The sequence below is a fragment of the Lissotriton vulgaris genome, chromosome 12 (assembly GCF_964263255.1).
Source record: "Lissotriton vulgaris chromosome 12, aLisVul1.2, whole genome shotgun sequence".
NCBI lineage: Eukaryota > Metazoa > Chordata > Amphibia > Caudata > Salamandridae > Lissotriton > Lissotriton vulgaris.
In genome coordinates this window covers 800,313,708-800,339,145 of record NC_141700.1, presented here as the reverse complement: position 1 = coordinate 800,339,145, position 25,438 = coordinate 800,313,708, and the positions used below count along the sequence as shown (strand labels likewise).

The 25,438-nt window shown below is 49.4% G+C and overlaps 1 protein-coding gene across 2 annotated transcripts in view; it reads right to left on the bottom strand.

The window, feature by feature from the left end:
• Positions 1-1,446: 1,446 nt before the first annotated feature.
• LOC147678767 (uncharacterized) overlaps positions 1,447-25,438 on the bottom strand; it is a 158,211-nt gene continuing 134,219 nt past the window's right edge. For both annotated transcript variants that reach the window (XM_086946223.1, XM_086946222.1), the window contains exons 4-5: positions 20,521-20,668; positions 1,447-4,994 (exon numbers count right to left, since the gene is read on the bottom strand). In XM_086946223.1, coding sequence (XP_086802349.1) covers positions 20,549-20,668 — 120 coding nt within the window. In that variant the 3' untranslated portion in view covers positions 1,447-4,994; positions 20,521-20,548. The remainder of the gene's footprint in view (positions 4,995-20,520; positions 20,669-25,438) is intronic.

The window sequence follows — 25,438 nt, the reverse complement described above, 5'->3', positions numbered from 1 at the left end:
GAGCCCAGGAGTAAAGTGAAGACAGAGAGCAGTGAGAGTCTGCCACTTGCCGCGGATGCACCGAGGACCCTTCGCGCTTATGGATGGACGCGGTATTTGTGTAGCACAAACCTGGTGGAAAAAGCACCGAAGAGCTGCACAGGATCAAAAACAAGCGTAAAGTCTACGAGTGATAGGAGAGGAAGCTGGCTTGTGGACTGGCAATGCCTTGTGATGGACTGCTCCTTAAAGGGGTGCATTTTCAACGCTTTCCTACATTTTGGCAGCGTTGGGGCAGCCCTGATGGATTCAGGGATGCTGTTCCACATCCTGGGTGAATTGATTGAAAAGGCATGCTGTCTTGTTTTTTTTCACACTTCTTAGTCTGCCGTCTGATGGTGACCTGGCTGCGGGTGTGCCGAGATCTACTGGAGATGGCGAGCTTGTCCGCAACGTAAGCAGGGGTGCTGGTCATGATGGCGTTGTAAACGATGATGCTGGTTTTAAAGATGATACCGGCTAACAAGGGGATCCAACTTTAGGCCCTGGATGAGACGTGCTGCGGGAATAACCTTCTTCACTCCGCATACCTTTTTTCCGCATGCTGTCACAACGCGGTCGTAACAACGACCGTGTTGTGACAACGCATATCATTACTCCGCAATTCGTTACAATGACTTGCGGAGGGGGGCGCTGGATGCTGGAATAGTAAGATTTACTATTCCAACTCCAGTCTGTGCGGACTTTAGGGAAGGTGTTGGATTTTAAATCCAACACCTTCACCACCGCCCCCCCCACCCCCTCCGCAAGTCGTTGTAATGACTTGCGGAGTAATGGTATGTGTTGTCACAACGCGGTCGTTATAACGACCGCGTTGTGACAGCATGCGGTGTCACAGATGCAGACTGAAGGTGGGTTTCCGTGCTGCGGTGAGTAGTAGGATGCCTTTAAGAAGGGTCAGTGTGGAGTCCGTGAAGCCACGGCGTAGGGTGTCACCAATGTCTGAATGTTTGAAGCACCTTTGAAAAAGCACTTCCTTCCTTTTTTGAGATACAATGTTGAGCCCATGGACGCAGGACCTGAGCCGATTCCGAGGGTTTCAAGCATCTAAAAGAAGATGTAGGTGTCACTGGGGCATCTGAAATAAAAGATAAGAAGCAAACTTCTGCCTTTCCATCATAGCCGGGTTAGTGGCTCAGTGAGATAATGCACCCACTCCTGGAATCTGTGTAAGATCTCTTAGTCAAAGGTTTGAATCCTTGGGGGTGCCAACTCAGCTTTTTATCCTTCTGAGGTCGCTAAAATGAGCGCCATTTGAGTTGGGTCATAATTAGGGCTCCCGGTTTCATGGTATTTATTTTTTCAACATTTCCGTCTGCATTCATCCAAATTTATTTTTTGTGCCATTTTATATGTATTTATCCATATTTATTTTGTGTTTTGTGTATAAATGAAGTTCAAAAACTGTACATTTCCATATTTATTTAACTTATAGCCGCACACTCATAATTTGATTTCTGTTATCTTTTAGCTATTTAAGCTGTCAAATATTGCATACCAATACACATTGTTTTCTGTCTGTATTTATCTGTAAAAATCCATAAAAATGGAAAACAGGGAGCCTTAGTCATAATAAACATCTGTTATTCTTCAGAGTCAAGATGGCGAAGGGTGAACTTGTGCTTCACAAATACACAAGTTATGTGGAACACGCGTAGAATGATGTGTATTGATGGAAACTCCAGCCGAGCAATTACATGTGGATTCTACTAAATCTGGTTGTAGCTTGATCTACATCTGTGTAGTTAAAAAAGAAAGAGAATTTCTTGCCCTGCCCCAGGGTAGACCCTCCTGATGGGCGACTCCAGGATGACAGCATCATCGATGGCCTTTGGTACGCCAGGCATCCTCTTCACGATGATCTACAACCTGCACAAAGAACCACCCAGAATCATTCTTTCCTATCATAGGATTGGGATTCACCAATATCCCCAGAGTACCCGGGTGGACGGGAAAGACTTCACAGGCATCGGCCAAGTCAAAGAACGCCTCTCCTCGTTCTGAGCCTGGAATGTGCAGTGTCCACCCCAAACAAATCCACCCAAGAATGCTTTCATTCGGAAGAAGCTGAGGAAGATTTTCAAATGGTTCCCAATCATCACCCGGAAATCTTTTAAGCATGACCTGGTTACAAGCAAGCTGGACTATGGGACATCCTGTATGCCGGGATCAACAAAAAACTCACCAGAAGGCTGCAGACCGTTCAGAACTCAGCGGCGAGAATCACTCCCAATCACCCACGCCGCACTCACATTACGCCCCACCTGAAGGAGCTGTATGGGCTCCCCATTCACAAACAAGCACAATTCAAACTCCCCACCCACACTATGAAGGAACTACATAACACTGTCCGAGCACACCTCAACAATCGCATCTGCCTTCACAAACCTTCCAGGCACCGCCGCTCGTCTGGACTCCGACTCGCACAAATCCCACGCACATGGAAAACCAGATCTGGTGGTCAAAGCTTCTCTTGCATCACTCCAAAAGTGTGGAACGACCGACACCTCCCATAAGAGCCTCCGTCTCACTTCTGGAATTCAACAAGAAGCAGAAGACGTGGCTTTTCGAGGAGTCCCGCTAGGCCCTGGGGGTGTGGCTAGACTCTCACCTGCACAGCGACGGGATACCCTCCCAAGTGATAGCGCGCTCTACAAATCTGCATAACACAGCAACCAGATGGAATCATGCTTATTGACAACAAACATTCTCAAAGTCAGGACCGGCTCTCCAACAAACATAAACATACACAGCACTGTGTACCACACACAGCAGGTCACTTGCTCCTGTGTCCGTTCCCAAGCTGTAGAGAGCATAGCATGGTATCCGTTGCCCCCTCCAAGGAAAATCAAACCGCAATCAACAAAACATCGTCCAAGCACCGGTCCTCTCTCACTTGTACAGAGGGAGAGCCCTACTCGCCTGGGAGTGAAGGAAGAGATATAACAAACTTAGAGGCATGCCTGCACCAGGAGAGCAAACACCCCACACCAGGCTCGCCGCATCACTCCTACAGCTCAAGAAAGAGTTGAGAACTCCTCCTGGGAGAGAACAGTTCTGGACTCATCAGTAGGGCTTCGCGGATCCTTGGGCCTGGACCCCAGATGACAACCAACCTCTCTCTGATGACACAGTGCATCCTTGTACATGGATTGTCGCCCTTGTATCATCGCCTTGCTATACCCTCGGTTGCTGTCTAACTAGGACCCAAACACACACGTACAGACATATACAACACGCACACCCAAGAACATTGTAAGACTCAGCAGTCTGTCAGGTGTCCAAACATGCAAATGTCAGTAAATCCACTGAGTAGAATCCAGATGTCACTGGTTAACTGGTGTTTCCACCAGCGTTGCTCAACTGGACCACTGTATGTGTTTCCCTCTTCCGCTCCCCACACCCCCAGAGTAACATAGTGTAACTGGGACAATCGTACAGTTCCTGCAGGGTAGCGTCTGGATCTGTGTTTTATTTCAGGCACAGATTGAACCCCTCGTGCTCGCGTTTCACTGTAGAAAGACCCTTCAGGGGACTGCAGGAGACATCAATATGCTGGATAATTACTTCTTATTCTGGGTGCGTAAACATTCTATTTTTCATTCATGAGTACACAGCAACCTACACATAAGCATGCAATTCTTCCACATTGGCGGTCCAATGGCCTAGCAAATGGGGGGGGGGGGGGGGCGCCCTGGGCGGCTGGAGTTTTGGGGCAGCGGCTTCCCCCCTCCCCCGCTCTTACATGTGTTTGCCGTGAAGGTCCAGGGCTAGTTGTTGAGCGATTAGTCCTTTTTAGGTTTTTAGGTCTCGCCTACCCGCGAGTGCAAGCTGTCTGGTGCTGAAAGACCTTTTGTGGTTTTACAAATAACCTGCAGTGGGCTTAGAGCCTGCTGATTGGTTACCATTCATTGGCAATAGCGCCCCTCTGATGCGCTTGCTTCCTATTTGATGACTTGCCTTCCTCCTAGTGTGTGTGTGGTTGGTGATGAGCTTTACTTTCTAGGAGCCTTTTGTGGAGTCCTTTGTCCACGAATTGTCACATGAGCCCTTCGTCCTTACAGTGTGACGCGTGTTAACAGCTGGATCCTCTATGTTGGAGTCATACAGGTGTATGCTGGCAGGTGAACTCTTCATCTTGGAGTGAGGTTTGTTTTACAGCTGAGTCATACAGATGTGTGTGTCTTGACAGGTAAAACCCTTCATCCTTGGAGTCATACATGTGTTAGCAGCTGGATCCTTCTATGTTGGAGTCACACAGGTGTGTGTGTCTTAGGAGGTGAACTCTTTATTCTTGGAGTGAGATGTGTCTTAGCAGCTGGATCCTTCGATGTTGGAGTCATACAGGTGTGTGTGTGTCTTGGCAGGTGAACCCTTCATCCTTGGAGTCATGCATGTGTTAGCAGCTGGATCCTTCTATGTTGGAGTCATACAGGTGTGTGTGTCTTGGCAGGTGCACCCTTCATACCTGGAGTGATTTATAGGGGTGTTGGCAGTTACATTCTTGCTTGTTCTGGTCATTGGCGGAGTATGCTAGCAGGCGAATCCTTCACCCTGGAGTCATTGGTCTGTGGGTAGGCGCAGTAGTCCTTCATGCGCTTGTTTCATCAGTGGTAGGGGGTTCAGCATGAGGGTCTTGTGTTTTTGGCGGGTCGTAGTGTGCGGTCTACAGGGTGGTCCTGTTGCGTCTCACCTTGTGTAGCTTGGGCATTGGTCGCTTTGTGGTTGAGCGGGGTGGATTCTGTATGGGTGGTCCTGCACTTCTCACAGATGGGCTGGAAGAAGGCTGCTCTGGGGTAGTCCTCGCACTCCCTGGTTGTGAGTGGTAGTGCATCAGAAGCCCTAGGGTTTCAGGCTCCGCGGCCTGTGGACTCGCGCCACCACATCAGAAAGACCCATGTTCATTGATTCTGCGGCTCTAGACTTGCAGGAGAGCATCGCCTCTGGAGTTGAGTCTGAAAGACAAGCAGAGCAGGAGAGGTGAGAGCTGCAGACATTATACACAATGGTCATTATAGTAAAATACAAAGTGCATCCATGCGGCCACACGCAGACTGTGCGGTCCCCTTGTGGTACCAGCTCTCCCCTCCCATCCACAACATCTGCCTACCACAGGCCACGGCTTTGCCTCTTGCAGCCCTACGCGGAGGGCACCCACATTTAGATCCAAGTGTTCTTACTTGACCTCATATGATGCATGTTTTTTTTACTTATTTTTATTGGCATTTCTTATATAACAGTTCAAAACACAGACAGTGTATAAGTTTGCATACAGCAACCACTTCTGGATCAACATGGCATTTCAAGGTATATCGTCTCATAAGAGCTCTGGTCGACAATTAGCATGTTTATCGCCGGGCCGCAATTCAATAATCAGGTTAATGATACCCTCTGGGGCTAGGATTCTCAGATAATGGTTCTTGGGCAGCTCATTTGGCACATAGCCGGAGTACATTTTTAAAGGCTACCAACTCAATTTTGTGCCTGCCGTAACCTAAAAGAACTGAGGTAGTGCTAGCTTTATTGAAAATATATAAAACACAGTGCATACCTACTGCAACATATAGTGCAGAAGTTTGGGGTCTTACAAAGTGTCGTAGCATCCAGGTAGAAGAAAATAGATTTTTCCGGAGACTTTTGGGGGCGCCGATTTCTTCCTCACACTTTGTCTGTCACAGGGAGTTGAAATTGTTTTACATTGAGGACTACATTAGGTCTCGCCCGGCCATATTTTGGCTAAAGGTTTGGCAAAATCCAGCAGCAACATTAACCCCTTCACTGCGGCGGCAATTCCGCCGCAGTGCTAGGGGGTGGGGGGGTCGCATGGCTCACCTGCGCTTGTGACGGAACCGCTCCGTCACGAGCCTTGGGTGAGCTGTGCTAGTGACGGAACGGTTCCGTCACGAACGCGCCCGCTCAATAGAACGCGCCGTGCAGACGTGAAATCAGCGCCGCGCAGGCGCGTCGAGCGGGCCGTGAAGGAACCGTTCCGTCATAAGCGCCGAACGGGTTAACGAGAGAAATCATAGCTGTCTGTCTTAAATGTGACAAAGGTGAGGATATACCGTTGGTTGCGGCTGTTAGGGAAAGCCTGATTAATGTGAATTTTGACCATATCTTTTTAAACCCAAGTGACATGGACGGTATAAATAAAAATATTCTTCACGAGGCTTTATACGAACGTTATAGCAACATAAGGCATGCAACAGATTTTTCTAAATCATCAGTCGCACGGTATATGTCCTTGGTGGATGCTGATTGCCCCATCACACGTGCCACCCAGCTACCTCCTAAAGGACATTAGTCGCTGGGAGAGAAGTTTGCTCTTTCGTCTTAGGGCAGGCACTTTAAAACACTTATTGTGCTTCCCTTTAGGCTTTAACATTAGCCTTGAGCAAATGCCCTGTCCCTGCGTCAGTCGTGGCAATCAATCAATGTTACATTTTTTATTCTTCTGTAATTTTTATCAAAAATATACCAAACAATTGCTGATCCCTGTTTTCAAGGCACTGGCCATTATTGACTTTAGAATAGCCTATTGGGAAATCCTTAAGTGTAATGGGGAAGATTTAATTTTCTGTGTCAGCTCTTTTTTGAAGATGGCAATCCGTTCACGTGCTTCCATGCGTACTTTATAATAGACTTGATTGTACTTTTTAGGTCTCGCGACCTATCGATGCGCGCAAGCGCATCGAGCGTAGCGAGAATTCATGTGGCGAAAACATCTTCAAACCAAAGGGCTTTCAGCCCCGCGGTTTTCATGCAGTGCCCGTGTACATGCACGCGCATCGCATCCAAGCCCAGCCCAGTCCTCCCCTAGCAGCACTCCTCCCACGCCAGCAACTCCGCCCTCCCACACCAGCACCTCCCCTCTCTCGCATTCGCGCCATCCGGCTTCTCCTCCCCTAGCAGCACTCCTCCCAAACCAGCATCTCCCCCCTCCCACACCAGCACCTCCCCTCTCTCGCATTCACGCCCACCCACCAGGCTCTCCCGCCCCCATCAGGCTTCCCTCCCAATCCGCCTGCCTCCCCTCGCGCATTCACGCTCCCCCACCAGGCTCTCCCGCCCCCATCCGGCTTCCCTCGTAATCTGCCTGCCTCCCCTCGCTCGCATTCCCGACCCAGGCTCTCCCGCCATGGAAAATGCCTACACAGCCCACCGAGTTCCATGTCTCTTCTTGTTAGGGTTTGCTGCAAAGCATGGCTTTACATCGCTCTCCATCAGAGCCTCCTCTCCGCCCCCTTCCCTGCTGCTGCTCGCATCGCACTCTCTCCTCCCCCCTCCCTTTTCATCCGCTTTAATCGGGCTCATCTGCTGCTGCCATTCTCCCCTCCCTTCTCGTTGTATTTCCTTCTCGTATTTTCTTGAGAGCGAGGTCGCACTGCTTTCCACAGCTGTGTTTCTTCCTGCGTGCAGACTACGCTTCTATTCATACCTATCAACAGCGTGAGGACGCGCTGCAATCCTCATTGTAGCGTGTATAATGGAATTGCTTTACCCTGGCAGGCAGCATGCTGCTGCAATTTTGGAACACCTAATACAGCGTGGTATTTTCATCTGCTACTTTTAAAAGCAGCACTTTGGCTCCGTGAGTAATAAACAACCAGATCTTTCAATTAGGGAAACAAGTAGCTGAGCGCAGCGGAACTGCAGGGTTCACAGAGCGCTGAACAGGAGTGTATGTTTATGTACTTTTTAACAGTAAAGCTGCCGCCCGCTTCGGGTTGCCAGACACATTTGTTTGTTTATGTACTTTTTAACAGTAAAGCTGCCGCCCGCTTCTGGTTGCTGAACGCATTTGTTTGTTTATTGTGTGCAAACATACTTTTACTTTAGTAAACTGCCCCCGCTTCTGCTTGCAGGATGCATTTGTTTGTTTATGTACTTTATAACAAATGTGGACATACTTACTTTCACGCGTTTCACGAGCACCACACTGATTTCGCTTTCACTGTTGTGTCTTTCCCGGTTCCTCTACACCCTCCCTCCCAATCAGTGAGCAGGCTCCTGCCTCGCAACAGAGCCAGCAGGCGGACCAGGGGGAGGGCTGTGCTACTTAACTCAGAGTAGGGGGCACTGGTCTGTGTTTGCTCCTCACAGCTGCCCCAGGCGTAGACTGGCTCTGGTGTCCGGTTAAAACTGGAGGTATGAGCTCTATCAGCACTGCGCTCTTTCATGTGCGCTGCACTGGTTATGCTTTAATTGTGTCTCTTTCCTCACTCCTCCACCCCACTCTCTCTGTAAAAATTACCTGACCATGGCTGCACTTAATTCACTTAACCAACCTCTAGCATGGCCAATAAATATATGCAGAACTGTGATAGCTTTTGTTAGCATTTATCACGGACAAATCGGGCTAAAGACGTGCTACATGCTCTTCCATCAGCGCGCCTTAATTTCAGGTGTCCATAAATGTATAATGGAATTGCTTTACCCTGGCAGGCAGCATGCTGCTGCAATTTTGGAACATCTAATACAGCGTGGTATTTTCATCTGCTACTTTTAAAAGCAGCACTTTGGCTCCGTGAGTAATAAACAACCAGATCTTTCAATTAGGGAAACAAGTAGCCGAGCGCAGCGGAACTGCAGGGTTCACAGAGCGCTGAACAGGAGGCACGGAACGTAAGGACAGCTTCTGCTTTGCCAATAAACTCACTCTTATAGCCGGGCACCACAAGGGCTAGAACCCTGTAAAAAGACTGTGATTCATTTAAATTCTCCATCAATCAAGGCACCAGAGACTGATTACTGATTATGGCAATCTTAATATTTCATTAGTATAAATGACTGGGAAGTGCCACAGAAACTGGGTGTATGTCAGTGTGTGTTTGTGAGATATTGGTATTGTTAATGACAATGCCTTTTATTATTGCAGGTTTTTTGATCACATACATAAAAGGCATTGCCATTTACAATGCCAATAGCTCAAAATCTCGTTGTTAGTTTCTTGGGTTTTTAATGCCAGGAGAGCAGTATGTCTAACCCACGAAAGAAGAGACTGTGATCAGGGTAATCCTAAAAATACAGTAAACTTTGAGCAAGATTCCTAATACTCATAAATGGTTTAAAGTAGGTGTCTTAATTCTGTATGATCGAATGAGGCCCTGTCTGTGTGTGGTGTGAATCGTGTAGTGTTTGTAGCTTCATAAGCTCACAGGCTTTCTCTCCTTTTGTCATACCCCACAGCCATCTGTTGCTTTGCGATCGGCCTCAGGCCGGCATTTCTCCTCCCCTAATTATTCACTGCATGGCCGCCCGGCACATCAAAGGCTGCTGCTCCCCATGCGTCTCGTCACCCTTCCTCCCTTGTTGTTCTTTGCCTGCTGGTTTATTTTGTAGACCGTAGTTTTGAGTAAGTACTATGCAAGCAGCTTGAAACCCCACGCACCATTCCCTCTTAGTTCCCAAGTTTGTACGGCAACACTTTGACTTAAAATGTAACTCCACTGAGCCGCTTTCAATACTAATGTAAAGGAGTAGCAGAGGTGAACGCCACTAACACAATTCATGGCAGTGTGCCTTTATTTATTTATTAAAGGTGCAGCTTTCACTTTGAGCTTGCATTTCTTTGTTCAGAATCAGCGCCACTTTCATGCCCCCTGATTAGTTAATTAAATACTATTAGTTTTGTGTTTTCCTTCATTACAGAAAATTTTTAAAAAACCTGACTATAGTATGAATGCAGCTCATTACAAGGAGAGCCCGGGTGCTTAATTTGTGACACAGAGTTTATCATGATTATATTGTACACTACTCCGGTGTGGTGGGACTGGCTGACTCACTCCATTATGGTTATGAAGATGAGCATCCAGATGCCCTGTGCATAGGAACACCTTTTTTCAGGCATTGCTGGGCACAGGCGTCACCGTGAATACTGTTTCATTGTGTTTGGCTGGGAGTGGGCAGGTTTCGTTATTAAATTTTGTGTGTGCTTGAAGTGAGCATCCATGATGTCCTCTCCTCTTTATGTTAATTGTAATATCAATACATCTAAGTCAAGTCAATACAAAACATGTGACATTACAAATACTAAAAGTGTCACATATGCTAAAGTTAAAAGTATTGGCATTGTAAATCACAAAACATAAATATAAAATGTAATTTACAAAACCAATAGCTCCAACTTTCCTACTGCGAGACCTATTGGCAACGCCAGTGCTTGTTATATCTTGCTGCTATTTGCCAGGGAACTTAAGCTTGGATTTTGGTTGGTGCCCTGGAGAAAGTGTTGTCATGTATTTCATGGTCCGAACTTCACAGCCTATATTTGTCCACACTTTAATGTATTATGCTGCTAGCTTCTTACACCTGACCGCACTCATACCATATTGTGCTGCTATCTGTTAAATCTCTTCGCACTTTATCAAATTACGCTGCTACCTGCTATGAGAAATGTTGCCATACATTTTAAGTTTACTATAAGTTTTATCAAGAATTCGCTGCTTTGCACATTTGTGTCTTTTTGTATACACGTATTTTTATTGGCGTGCATGTTACAATTCACAGGTCCCTGTGTGCTTACTGTTTTAAATTGCGTAATGTTTTTTAAATGTACATTTTTGTTGGTATCTTGCTCTGTGCTTTTATGGATATTTCATATCCGAATAAAGATGTATTGAAGATGAAGATACCCTCAAAATCTTACTGAACAATGATATATACTCCATTACTTGATGTACATTTCTTTTAGGTCTCTCACATGAGCGGCCGGTATTTCTGCATCAGGATTTGGCAATATAGCCCAATATAAATTAATGATCTTTTTTTTACAGAGGTAAAAAAAACTTTTCTAAAACAAACTTAAACCTTTGCTGTGGAGTGGTGAAGGATAGTGGTTAGGTGTTCTTCTGTAGTGGATGCGGGATTAGGGGTCACGGGCCCACCGGGGTGCGTCAAATGAGAGGGAACAACTTCACCCCATAGCGTCATCTAACATATTCCAAATTACATGTCACCACATCTCGTAATTCGGAAAAGTCAGCATGCTCAACTCTGATTTTATAGGGATAGTAGTAAGCCATGATGGCTCAACGTCTTCTCTTAGGTTATCTCGCTCTTCCCCTCCCTCTTCCTTGGTGGTTGCACACAAGACATCATCATTTCCTGACCTTAAATCGGCTGTAGGGGGTTTAGGCACTCCTTTAGCCCGCCTCCTCCCAGCTCTATGCTCTACCTTCTGCATCCGCCCAAAGGATCACATCCCGCTTCCAATGTTCAACCCTACGCCCCTGGAAGGACTTCCAATCCAAATATATTCTGCGCTTAGCAAGACCCAGGGCTCTGTCGATCAGTTTGTTCCCTACTTTACGTTTCTATGGGTCCAGCTTCCAGAGGGTCTGCCACTGGATTCCATGGGAGTACGTAACGAAAGCCTCTACAAAAACTATGTGCCATTTGTCTTTTTCCTTGAATATCCAGGTTACTCAATGAGCACCAGATCCCTCCGTTTATCAGGCTCAGGTCACAATTCAACGACTGGTAAAAAGTACGCATCTTTTCTACCATATGTTCTTTGCCTAGAATTTACTTTTCTTGAATACAGGACTATCATAGCTAATGTCCTTCTGAATAGAGTGTGTGTTTTATGTTATGTGTCTGTGTGTCTTGTTCTTGGTATTTTTAGGGCTCGTCCTATTGATCCCGCAAGGGATAATAGGACGAGAGTATAGCCGTCAAACCATCGGCCGGATTTTCAAGAGTGCATGTGCTCATGCACGAGCTTGCCATTTGCTTCCCAGCCTCCTTGCACAGGCAGCTGGGCCTCAGGCATTCACCCCAGCGCACGCTAATTACATTTAATTAATCCCTGCTGTTTCACACTTCCATTGTTCAACTGTAACCTTGTCGACTGTGTAGCAACAGCGCCATCTACTGGCTTTAATTCAACTTCATATAAAACGGCTTCAAATACAATTGAAGAAATAATAGAAGAAATAATAAACATCTGGCTGGCTGGCAATCTTCAGCAGCGATCACATCCTATTTTCTGACTGCTCGCAGCTACTCACTGCTCATGACAGGTAGTTCGGCTCTGCACTGCAGTCAGATGGCTGGGACGTACCATCCATGTGAGTGTACCTGGCGCAGGATCTGTGTGATATCCTGTGTGGATTTCCTTGGTGAACCCACACGCAATTTGTGTTCATGCTCCACTCCACTCCACTCTTGGCCATCAGTGTCCATCTTTCTGGACATTTCCTCACCTTCTGCGAACTGCTGGGGCATTCCTGTCTGTTGGGGGTATACCCATGAGGGTCACTCTCTTACCATTGTGATGGCGCTGCTACCTCTGCCCTAGATCCCTCCCTCGTCAGTGTGGGCAGAGCAGTGCTATGATATGTCACGGCCCTTGAGATTCTGATTGCCCCTCCAGCTGTAATTGCCTTAATTACCTTCCCCCACACTGGCTCCTCCTTGCACTCAGCGCAGGCAGCCGTAGCAGCAGGAAACGCTCCACTCTCCGTTCCTGAGCCTTCATTCAGTGACCTGGGTTCATCCTAAAATATTAAGTAAATCTGCCGCCTCTGCTAAAAGTGTGGCTCCGAACACTTGAGCCCACCTGATCCTTTTCACTTGCCTTTAATAGATTAATCAGCTCTAAGTTTCGAACCCGAACAATACAGCTGTTTTTCAAGATACTGGCATTTAAATTCAGCCTTCCCAGTAAGTGCCCCTTTACTCTATGCTGCCCGCGACTAGCTTTCTCACAGAGACCCCACGCACCTGATTTTAATTGGTGCTTTTTCCTTCCTTCCCAGTCTCTATCTCGAACTAACGTGAAGTCTACTGTGGCGCTCCATAGGCTCTTTTCATTTGATGCTTAATCATACCGCAAAAACACATGAGTATGTCTCAGATCTGTTAGTCTCATTGTTATGCGCTGTCCTCCCGCTTCTCTCGTAAATTCCCATCCATCCATCCATCCCACTCCATCCATCCATCCCCCCACTCCATCCATCCATCCATCCCACTCCAATCATCCATCCCACTCCATTTATCCATCCATCCATCCCCCCACTCCATCCATTCATCCCCCCACTCCATACATCCATCCCACTCCATCCATCCATCCATCCCACTCCATCCATCCATCCATCCCACTCCATCCATCCATCCGTCCCACTCCATCCATCCATCCCCCCACTCCATCCATCCATCCATCCACCCCACTCCATCGATCCATCCCACTCCATCCATCCATCTCCATCCATCCCACTCCATCCATCCATCCCCCACTCCATCCATCTATCCCCCCACTCCATCTATCCATCCATCCATCCCACTCCATCCATCCCACTCCATCCATCCATCCCACTCCATCCATCCATCGATCCCCCCCACTCCATCCATCCATCCCCCCACTCCATCCATCCATCCATCCATCCATCCCCGCACTCCATCCATCCTTTCACCCTACTCCATCTAGCCCTCCCCGCCCACACTCCATCCCTCCCCCGCACCACACTCCATCCCTCTCCCGGCCCACACTCCATCCCTCGCCCACACTCCATCCCTCGCCCACACTCCATCCCTCGCCCACACTCCATCCCTCACCCTCTTGCCCTGCCTCTATCTCTCACCCTGCCTCTATCTCTCGCCCTCCCTCTATCTATCTTTCGCCCTCCCTCTATCTATCTATCGCCCTCACTATCCATCGCATCACCACAGCATCACTCAGGGGCATCACAACATCACTATGCGCTACCAGAGCATCACTGAACGCCACAGCATCACTCGTCGCTGCCACAACATCATTCAGAGCCACCACAGCATCAATCTGTGCAACCATTCACCAACAACTGATTCAAATATGTTCTCTCAATGTTTCAAGCTTTATTACAAATGTCACAAAAAAAGTTAATATTTCACTTCTGTTCTTGTATTTTCATCACAATAAAATACACTAAACATAATCTTCCAAAAAGTTATTTGCAAAAGTTTAAGCTATTGCCATTGTAAATTACAATAACTTTTATTTAAGTATTAAATATAAAAAAAATACAACCCATTGTTATTTTTAATATTAATACATCTAAGTCATGTAAATACAACACATATTGCATTACAAATGCTATAGGTGTCACGTTTGCAAAAGTTAACACTATTGGCATTGTAAATGACAAAGTTATTAATTTCGCTATTTTCAAAACAAAAACATAAATAAAAAATTTGTCATTTACAATACTAATACCTCTAACTTTACTAATGCGAGCCCTATTGCATTGCAAATGCTTGTTTTACAGGTCACTGCACCGAATCAGAATGACCTTAAGTATCTGGAAGTAACAAAATGTCACTTTCTTTAGGACACTTTCTAACCGTGCTGGAGGTTACAACATGAATACAACATGTGTTTCTGTTTCCTTGTCTTTTTTCTCCAGTTCCTCACTGCAGGAGCATCGAGTTCGATTAAGCACATTTAATATTTTTACCTATTTAGACATAGAGTACGTGTAATTTAACCCCTTACTTTCTGACGTGAGTAAGGTGGGGATCTGTGCACCCCGTCCTGAAGAAGAAGCCTAGCTTCTAAACATGCTGACGCACTAGTGAGGTATTGTACATTATATACAAAGTAACTCCTCCACTACCCTTTTAACAATACCAGCATGGAGACAGAATAAAATATAATTCAACACTCATATGCCAGGTATTTTTTAGAGACACTTACACGTTATCTCACTCTTGACCCCACCACTCACATATTGTCCAGTACCCTCACGAACCACACATAGAGACAACAAGTGCTCCCTCGTAGTCGCAGGTTAGTAGCACGCCGCATTCCATAGAGTGATACGAAGGCCCCTATGATGAAGCATGACACCAAGGGTCCTTTTGGTGTGTGAGGGGTAGTTAAAGAACACCCTGTGCTCCCCACCACTGTAGGGACCACACCAAATACTAAAACACTGTGGATTGCTTTTGTTTATACATACCCAGAAATATAATCTGATCATGGTTGGTTGCATAAATGTTACCCAGTGTTATCTCCCATCCCGCCAATCTGCCCACTAGAGTTATGTACCTCCCCTCCGTGCCTATCACAGAGTGTGTGAAGTCAAAGCAGACTGCAGGCTTTACCCATATCAGCACCCCTCTGGAGAAGGCCGAGGAGGTTGTTGCAAAGATTTGACCTCTCCACCTTTTACAAAGTTTCCCCGCCTCATCTTTGGCCAAGTGCGTCTCTTGGATAAAGGCTATGTGTACATCTCTGCGCTTTAAATAAGAATAGATGTGTCGCTTAGCCAGAGTTCTCATCCCTCTGATATTCAAGGACAGAAACCGTATGGCTTTATGTGTTTGCACCATGGTAGCAGCGTATTTCTTGCCAGTCACACCGTAGGCTCCCCCCACCCATGTTCCCGTAATCTTGTTGGACCACTCCATTCTGCAAACGACTAAAGAAAAACAATTAACACAGCAACCTTGGCGCTGAACAACTCCCGAACCCCAGAACAGTCTGACAACAGCCAGCTGCCCAAACACTATATATAGCATCAAAACACTAACTGAGGTCTAACTCCAAAGAGGAGGCGGACTCAGTGGGGGTGACAATGATAGAGGTGTTAACTAAGGCAGGTCATATGGCCAGGGCGCACTGGCCCGAGCCACTGTGATCTAAATCTGCTCCCCGGCAGGCATCAGGGGTCCTCCCACCCCCAAGGATTCACTAATAGTCACCAACTCGCTTCTACATCAGATGATCTCATCCGCAGTTTTCGGGGTCACGACAGGCAGTGTTATGATGCTGCCACTATGGGAAGAGTCCGAGTCCATCCCTTCACTTTCTCTCGAGGAGCAAGTCCCGGTCTTCGAACAGGGTCACTTGTCTTGCATGATGGCTGCTTCTGCCTGCAGGGCTTCTGCTTTCTCTTTTCGGTTTGTGCGGACGTCGGTCGGCCCGAAACCCCTCTTCTGGAGCATCGCATAGATCTCTTCCTCGTTTCTCACCTCTCGGATGTTATCACCCGTGTCTGTGCTGACTGAGAGATTCTGGTTCTGCATGCTTCCAGCCACTCCCAGGCAGACCTGGATCATCACAAAAGTGCGTCTTTCTATCTAGGAGTATGCGTAATCGGGCAGAAAAGATTAAAGAATACTGGAGCACCTCCTCTTTGAATGCTTTCTTGACCTCTAGGAAGGAGGTTCCCTTTTTCTGAACGTCCAGGGTGTAGTCAGGGATGATGGAAACTCTACTGTTGTCTACAGGATATTGACCGTCAGTCCGAGCTTTATGTAAGAGGGCCTCCCTATCTCGAAAATGGAGGAGCCTAGACACCACTGGTCTAGGAGGCCAGCCCGGGGCCGGCGGTCTGGCCGGGACATGATGCACTCTCTCCAGGGTGTTGGATAAGCCCTCGGGACCACCACAGTGCGGAGCCACTGTTCTAGGAAGATCACTATATCATTACCCTCGATTCCTTCTGGAAGGCCCAGAACTCTTATTTTCTTCCTTCTATTGCGAACCTCAGCGTCTTCTGCTCTCCATTCCAGGGTGCGGTCTATGTGGTCTCTAGTGATTGTTGCGCTGGCTCAATAACTGTTATTCTGGATTCTGTGTCTTTTACTCTTTCAGCTAATTTCTTGTGCTCCACCCTGAGCAGGCCTAGGCCCACCAACACAGTACTGATTTCCTGGTGGAGAGTGGTCTCCAGAATTTTCGCCAATTGCTGTTGCACTGGGTTGCCCAAATCATTTTATGTCTTTTCTAGAAGAGTATCATTGGTTTCCAGGGCATTCCTAGTCGCTTTTGCTCATGGTTTACCAATTTCAGCAGAATGGTCTTCGCTTCTTCACCACTATAGCGGACTGTCCCCAAGGATCATTGCCCTATTTGGTCTCGTAACACCGTGGAGTGCTACAGTTGCTTTCCCCTTTACTTTGGTAGCAGGTTCTAATAAACCGTCACTCAGGTTCTACTGATAGCTTCTCCAAGTGTTCCAGCGGGACACAGCCACGGGTCTATACCACAAGGGATCTCTCCCACCGCGGTCCAGGAGCACCCACACTCGCGCTGCTTCTGATGGGTAGCGCGCTCACTCAGTTTGTGCTTTTTGGAGGTGTACATGCAATTCCCACACTAATCACGCCACTCTGCAGTCCCCTCCACAGCTCCCGGCTCACGCAAAATCAAAGTTAAGTGACTAGAGGCTAGTTTGTCCCCTCAGGTACTCCCCCCAATCAGTGGATCTTCACTCAGCAGGCGTTGTTCACCTAGCTCACTGCGGGTCCCGTATTATTTTACTCACATGCTTCCACTTCGTTCTTCCAGTGCCCAAGTCACTTTTCCAGGTACAGGGCTGGCAATATACACACCGGTCTCGGGGTCTGGGTAGTTTCCTGCTGCCGGCCAGGCTTGGATGTACAATTCCGTCACTTCTCCACCGAACTGGTCCAAGCGCTTCACTTTACACCAAGTATCCTTCTTGGCAGTGTCTCCGGTAGGGCGTAGCCTCCAATGCGAACACCGGGTTCCCAGAAGGGCACTCAGGGGCCCACTCACAGTCCTGAATGGTCCAAGTCCCCAAACACACACTCTTCACTGCACCACTGCTGCAGGGTGCCTCCCTGGGTCTCCCCTGGTCACAAAACGGGCCGCGCGTCAAGCCACCAATCCGGGGAATTGCAGCACAGTCCTCACATTCCTCATAGGTGCGCAGAGGCCCACAGTCTTCAGTGCAGCCACCGGGTTCCCAGAAGGTTACTCCAGGCTCCTCCCACAGCCCCGGTGGCCAGAGTTCTCAAGCGTACTTTGTTCACTGTACCTATGCGGAATGGCATCCCCTCGTGCTCCCCGGTCTCCAAGCGGGTCACAGCTAGGCCAAGCCACCAATCAGGTGATCTACAGCGCAGGCTCCACACTTCTCAGGAGCTCCACACCAGTTCACAGGGGTGCGCTCTACCTTGCAGTTCACTCCAGAGTTCCTCCAGGGTCACCGGGCTGGCCACCAGCACCCTGTTCGAGGACTCACTGCCTCGTAGCACTCGCAGCTGCCGGACCTCGCCGCTCCATAGTTGGTGTCTACGCAAGCCCTCTGAGGCTGGTCCCCATCACCTACAAATCCCCGGGCCTCTTAAGACCCACAGGAGCTTTCCAGAGCCAACGGCCAGCTCCTGCGGGAGCCTGCACCTCTTCTCTGCCCAACAGCAGTCCGCGCGGTGATCATAGGCCATTCCTCCAACCTGCCAACCGGAGCAATGCCGCTATTTTAGTTACAGGCAGGCCAGTTCCATTACCGTGCTGTCCTTGAGCGCGCCAATGACTCCAAGCAGCAGGGAGCTCCACAGTCTGCTCCGGAACACCTCCGGTTGTCAGATTAATCCTGGGAGGGGTGTTTGGACCTCCTCCGCCTCCGGGGTGGCAGGATAATTGCGGGCCGGCGCGGAGCTACAGGCTCACGTGACCACTATCTTCAGCTTCCAAGCCACGCCCGACCTCACATGCTACATAATGAATTTACCACAACACGCATCACCGCCCCGCCCCCCCCTGCCATCCATCATGCTTTGACCATAGGCAGGACTACACCGAAACATCTAAAGTCTGGGTGATATCCTCAAGGGCGGTCTAGGGGTGCACTCTGAGATAAGGACAGTGGTTTAGGGTTCCTTCTTGAAATGAAGGCAGGATCATGACGCCCCATGTTTATCTGAAGAAGGTCATATGGTTGTGGAGATGGCACTCATGCATGCTAAGCTACAGAGACTCAGCCCGCTGACAGACGCAGCCATGGCTGGCGTCATACATGCAGCTGCTAGTCTCTTATTCAGAAAGAACAAGAGGGGCCCTGCGACCCTTTGGTGCAAGAGGATGCACTGGCTCATGCATAAGTGAACTGGTCGAGGCTGGTCCCCACTTACACCTCAATGGAAGTCCTTGCCCTTTAAGGCAGGAAAACATATTTTTAAGAGCAGTCAGTGGTCCCACTTCAAAGTTTTCTTCTTATTTTAAAAATCAATCACAGACGTGATGGTCAGCTGACCCCACCAGGCCACCATTCCTGGGATTGCTACGATTCCTAATATGTCGCAAACTGCGGCCTACCTCGTTAATGTTTATCAGGTAAGTCGACTTGCGACCCACTAAGATTCACTATTTGAAAAATTGATGTATTCTTAGATCAGGAATTGAGATCTCCTAATTGCGATTTGGTAAACGCAATTAGGAAGTTGCAGTTCTAGATAATTATACTTGTGGCCCAAAATTATACTTGTGGCTCAAAGTGTGCATAGTGCATGCTTTTGCCCTGGGATTTACTGACCCTCAGAATCACTCTTTCAACATTTCTTAAATTAGCCTCCTTTTTCCACTCCCTCTGAGACATCAGGTGTGTGACAGGACGTTATCCTGCATTTTCTTTACCCGCAGGGAATCACAATGCGGTCGTTACAACGACCGCGTTGTGATTCCGCATACCATTACTCCGCAAGTCGGAACAACGACTTGCGGAGGGAGGGCGCTGGATGTTGGAATATTATAACTTACTATTCCAACTCCAGTCTGTGCAGACACTAGGGAAGGTGTTGGATTTTAAATCCAACACCCCCCACTAACGCAAGTCGTTGTTCCGACTTGCGGAGTAATGGTATGCGGAATTACCACGACCGCAATGTGATTCCCTGCAGGGAAAACGCTTCTTGGTAAACATTGTTTACCCCAGTGCCCCCGTGCATCAAACCATTCGCAGATCTCCACGTCACCTGGGAGGGGCCTGAGGGTGGGGTTCAAAGAGCGATCTGTGTAAGCCTTCTGGTGACGTCAAGTGATGGGGAAGAGGCACAGGGGCGTGAGTCCTGAGAGAAGATACTTGTTCCATTGCAGTCTTTGAGTGAGCCCAAGAAGGTGTGTGTGGTAGGTAAGTGTGAGTAGACACTGTGAACCGGTGGGGTCAGTCCAGCCAGTTCATGAAAACCAGTGGGGTCACTGGGAATAGCTGTAGGGAGACACTGCATACCTGTGAGGTAATGCACCTTCCAGTGCAGTCAGGTGGGGGGCCTGAGGGTCAAGTGAGTGGTGGAGGGGGTCGCTGTGTGCAGGCACTGCTTACCTGTGAGGTGAAGCGCCTTCCAGTGCAGTCAGGTGAAGGGCTGGAGGGTCAGGTGGGTGGGGGAGGGGGTCGCTGTATGCAGGCACTGCTTACCTGTGAGGTGAAGCAGCTTCCAGTGCAGTCAAGTGGGGGGCCTGATGGTCAGGTGAGGGGGGGGGGCTATTGCTCTGTGCATACCCAGTGTACCTGTGAGGTGAAGCACCTCCCAGTGCAGTCAGGTGAAGGGCTGGAGGGTCAGGTGGGTGGGGGAGGGGGTAGATGTGTGCAGGCACTGCTTACCTGTGAGGTGAAGCTCCTTCCAGTGCAGTCAGGTGAAGGGCTGGAGGGTCAGGTGGGTGGGGGAGGGGGCAGATGTGTGCAGGCACTGCTCACAGGTGAGGCGATGCACTTTCCAGTGCAGTTGTCATTGTCTGGCACACTCACCGCTTACCTGCCAGTCTCATGTCGACTGATGCCTGTTAAAGGGGGGGTCGACTTTGCTCGCTGGTGTCGCTGCTCGATGGACTGAGGGCCAGGGGTCCAACCCTCTCTGGACTGCCCCCGGTGACCTCTGCCCTGTCCAAGCTGATTCTACGGTTCTATGAAAGAAGGACGGAAAATAATTAGTACAGTGGGGCATGAAGGGCGTCAGTTCTTGAAAACTCTAAGTAATGCATGCTCGCCATCTAGTGGTTGGGAACACTTTCTACAATTCTGTTCACACATCTATGGGGCACACATGCCCCGGTTACTTACAGGTAATCTTCATTACTCAGAGTATAGTCTTCCTCGCCACATGACTTACATAGTGAGCTTCAGCTCCACACCAGAACCCTCCAAAGCAAAAAGTTAGCCTCCCATGCCTCCCATCCCTTCCCAAGATGGCCGACCCATTACCACCTGACCTATATAAGAGGCGGGCCGGCCCAACCCATCAGCCTGAAACAACCAAGCACAAACATGAAGCCGATAGCCAGACAGGGAGGGAGGGATGGGAACTCATGTGGCGAGGAAGACTATACCCGGAGTAATGAAGATTACCGGTAAGTAACCGGGGCATTACCTCCTCGTTAGTCTTCCTCGCCACATGACTTACATCGTGAGCACATACCAAAGCCAAGCGGCTTCATGGAAAACTCACAAGAAACCAACAGACCAGAAGGGGATGCCCACGAAAGAGGGCAAACCCAACAGACCAGTACGAGTGGAAGGACCACCCAGGAGAGAGGCAACCACCAGTAGGAGAACCAACCCGGGACCGAAGACACCGGGAAGGCTGAAAAACAAACCGGACCCCAGAGACACCAAGTGCCGCCAGGAAAACCGCCCCAACCGAAGGAAGGCAGAGAAAGGCACAGGACTGGGCCGCACGGAGCCAAAAGGGAAACAGCTACCAGGGCCAGAACAGAAAAGTGCAGGCCTGACCAACACACCAGGGCAGCCCAACAGGCAGCACAAAGCGAGAGGGGATCAAAAGTCCAAAGAGAGGAACCGAATGAACAGAGGGCATCCCTACCACAGCGACCCAACAAAAAGAATCACCAGCAGAAAGAGACAACCAGTCCGTCCAACACAGCAATACCGCAAGGGCGACCACAACCCGCGAGAGAGCCGAACCAGAAAAACTGGGAAGCGGCACCAGAGCCATCCAACAGAGAGGCAAGAGCCGGAAAAATGGAAAAGGGTGCCGAAAAGAAACAGAAGGGGGAAAAACCCCCGTCACACAAAGGACCCCCGGAAGGGACCGCGACTCCAACGAGAGAATCCAGGCAGGCACCAGGGAAAACGAACCCAAGAAGGAGTGGAAACGACACCGAAGAGACCCGGAGGAGAACCAACCAGTCAAAGGAGAAAACCTGAAAACCCACAGGCCCGCCCACGGCCAGAAGGGAGGAGAAGAGGCAGAAATAGCCAACCGGCCAGGCACGGAAACACCCTGCACAGGGACTAAGCAAACCGGCCCAGGAAGAAACACAAGAAGGGTGCGAGCCACCGAAGGGAGCACCCAGGCAGCCATACAGACAGCCAGCCCACAACCAGGCCCAGCCAGCGAGACAAAGAAGAACCGACTGGCATAGGAGCGCGGCAGCAACACACCAAAGGCGTGAAGAACAGAAGGGCAGGGCGAAGACGAGTCCGAGCCAAGACAAGACACCCAGGAGCCAACAGGACCCGGGACCCCAAACCAGAAACAAAAACCAGCAAGGGAAAGAGAAGGCAGGGGCAGGACACAAATCCCGCGCCCCAAGAGGCAAAACAAGGACCAAGAGCAGCAGGGTCCGAGCCAACTACCGCCGAAGCAGACGGAGACGCACACAGGGGAGCACCACCAACCGGACAAAAAAAAAACCCCTGGCCAGGCCAAACAAGCCCAGAAACCCAGGAAGCACAAAGCCGGGAGCCCGGACGAGAAGGCCGAAGAGCCAAAACCCGAGACCCAAAGGAAGCAGACAGGACCAGACGGACCCAGGAGACTCCTGAACCAGGCACCAAAATCGGCCCGACCCGACGAGAACAAGAGCGTACAGCGCCAGAAAGGCCGGAGCCAAAAAATGACCCAGGCAAAGACAGCACCAATGCGCCAAAAGTCAACAGGGGCGCACCCCGCACACACCCCGGAGCACGAGGCAGGGGACAAACCCACCAGAAAGGCAACCAACAAGCCCCAGCAAGGCAGGGGAATACCCCAGAGAAGCCAAGGACCGGCAAATAGAAGCCAGACGGGAAAAACGCCCACAGGGAAACCCACCGACCCAGCACAGACCGGGAACCCAAGCATGCCCCCAGGAAGGCAACACCAACACACGGGAAGGAGGAACTCAGCCGTACCAGGAGATAGAGCGGGAAGGGCCGGGGGCAAAAAGAACGAAGGAAGGGCCAGAACAAAACACGACCCGAGGAAGGCCCCACCAAGGCAGCTCGACACAGAAGGTCCAGCGAGACCGCCAAAAAGCCACCCCGCAATAAAACAGGGAAGAACGCACACCCCACCAGAGAGGGGCGCCGAACCCCTGTACCATTTCTAAGAATAGGCACCGAGGCGAGAACTATCAGGACCGTGGAATAATGAGCCCAAGACCCGCCGAGGCGGGGTTTTCCTTCAAGAAAATCAACTTGAAGGTGTGGAACGACTGATCCAGAAACGGAAGAGGCCCAAAGAGAAGACCCCGCAGGACCAAGGGAAGAACCCAAGGAGGAGCCAGGCACACAGCCTGTGGCCCCCGCAGAGAACCGCTCCGCAGCAAGGAATCAGACCCATCAGCCAGGAATGCCGGGAACCAGAGCCAAGGAGAGCACAGAAGGCGGACAGAAAGCAGAACAACGACACGTTTACAACCCAGGACAAGAGGACTGGGTCCAAATCCACCATACACATATGCACACCATGCCATTCCAGCGACGAACAGCTAAACACCACCAGGGAACACCAGCCACAACATGTGCACGGGAGCGTGTGGGGAATACCACATCGCACACCACTGGCAAACTGGCAACCCCAGAGCCCTCAGGAGGCAGCCGAAGCGAACACGCCCCATGAGCACCCGCTGAGTACGTGACCCACACACGAAGAAGAGGGCGCAAGGGACGCCCGGCGAGCAATGGAGCAGGAGGAGGAGGAGGAGAAGAAACCACCGCCAAGGCCCTTGGAAGAAAAAAAACAGACTGCAACAATAGGAGCAGAAGCCAAAAGCCAACCCGGAGACCACAGAAGCAGCCCGAGAAGAAAGAACAGGAGCAAACAGAGGACCGCCCACAACAGACAAGCAGGCGCCCACAGCCCCTGGAAATCCCAAAGGCCAAGCAGGACCGACCAGGAACAACCGCGGAGGGCACATAATGGCCAAAAACACAGCCCCACAAGAGGAACTGAGAACCACCAGGTCGACAGCACCAGGCAATTCCAGGTGGAGCCCCATCCAGGTATTATGAGCACACCCCGCCAGACATCCCACTAGGAGCAGGACCCAAACAATAAAGCCCGCTAAAGCAGGGCATAAAGCAAAAAATGGAGGGGGCGCAGGGCAGAACTCCCAAAAGCCCGCAAACACTAGGAGCCCGCTAGAGCAGAGCTGTGAACCCAATGGGACAGTGTGAGGGCTAGAAGGCAGGGGAACCAGAGAGCGAGCCCGCTGGAGCAGGGCCTTCCCCTAGGGCACTGGGACCCGCTGGAGCAGGACCTCAGCCCAACTTACCTGATCAGACGCTCAGGAGAATCTGCAGCACAGAACTAAAAAAACAGGCTGATGGGTTGGGCCGGCCCGCCTCTTATAGAGGTCAGGTGGTAATGGGTCGGCCATCTTGGGAAGGGATGGGAGGCATGGGAGGCTAACTTTTTGCTTTGGAGGGTTCTGGTGTGGAGCTGAAGCTCACTATGTAAGTCATGTGGCGAGGAAGACTAACGAGGAGGTAATGATCTGCCAACCACTGCTAGCACGCCTCAGCGGGCTGAGGAGTGCCATTATCTATTTAATGGGGTATCTATTTATGGGGTAATAACAGCACTTCCCATAGTAGCTGTTATCATTTTAATGGGGTAGTACCAGCACCTCAAAGTATGGCTGCTGTCTTTTTAATTGGGTAGAATCAGAAGCACCTCACTGCAGTGTTGCTGTATTGTTAATGGGGTGATACCAGCCCCTCACAGTATGGCTGCTGTATTTTAAAAGAGTAGTTCCCGCAGGTCAGAGCTGACGTTCTGCACTTTTAGTAGGATAGTATCAGCATTTTACTGCAAATTTCTATACCTTAGGTGAGTTTTATCTCAGATGCACTGCCTGCTAGTAATTAATTTTAGAAACACTTATCGGCTCATACAATTGTAATGAGCAGTGTTAGTGCGTCTCAGTAAAGCCTGTATATGTAATATGCAGTACCAGCACTCCCTTGCAAATATATTATATATATATATTTATATTCGTTTTTCAATGTAAAAACCAAAGGTTACAGGGATGTTATAGTTAGGGTCAGATGTCACTCATACAAAACCAGAGAAATTCAGCAGTTATAGTTAGCTGAGCTTACTATAGCTTACGCCCCATAATGCACTGCTTATGACCTCACATATTACATCACTCATGACATGGCCTGTGACATCACTAATGACATCACTGATGACATCTCAAATTACATCACTGATGCCATCACTGATGAAACCGCCATCCAGTGAGTCTAAGTATTTTGTAAGAGTTTATGATTGCTAAACATATATACTAAGCTACCGCAAAGCTTAAAGTAGTATACTAGGTGTACCGCCTTCAGTGATACTACTTTTAATATTTATCCTGTGTGTGGCTGTGTGACTGTATGTATGCTTGTGCGTATCGGTGTGTGAGTGCTGTATGGGTGTATAAGTGGTTGTGTAACCTGCT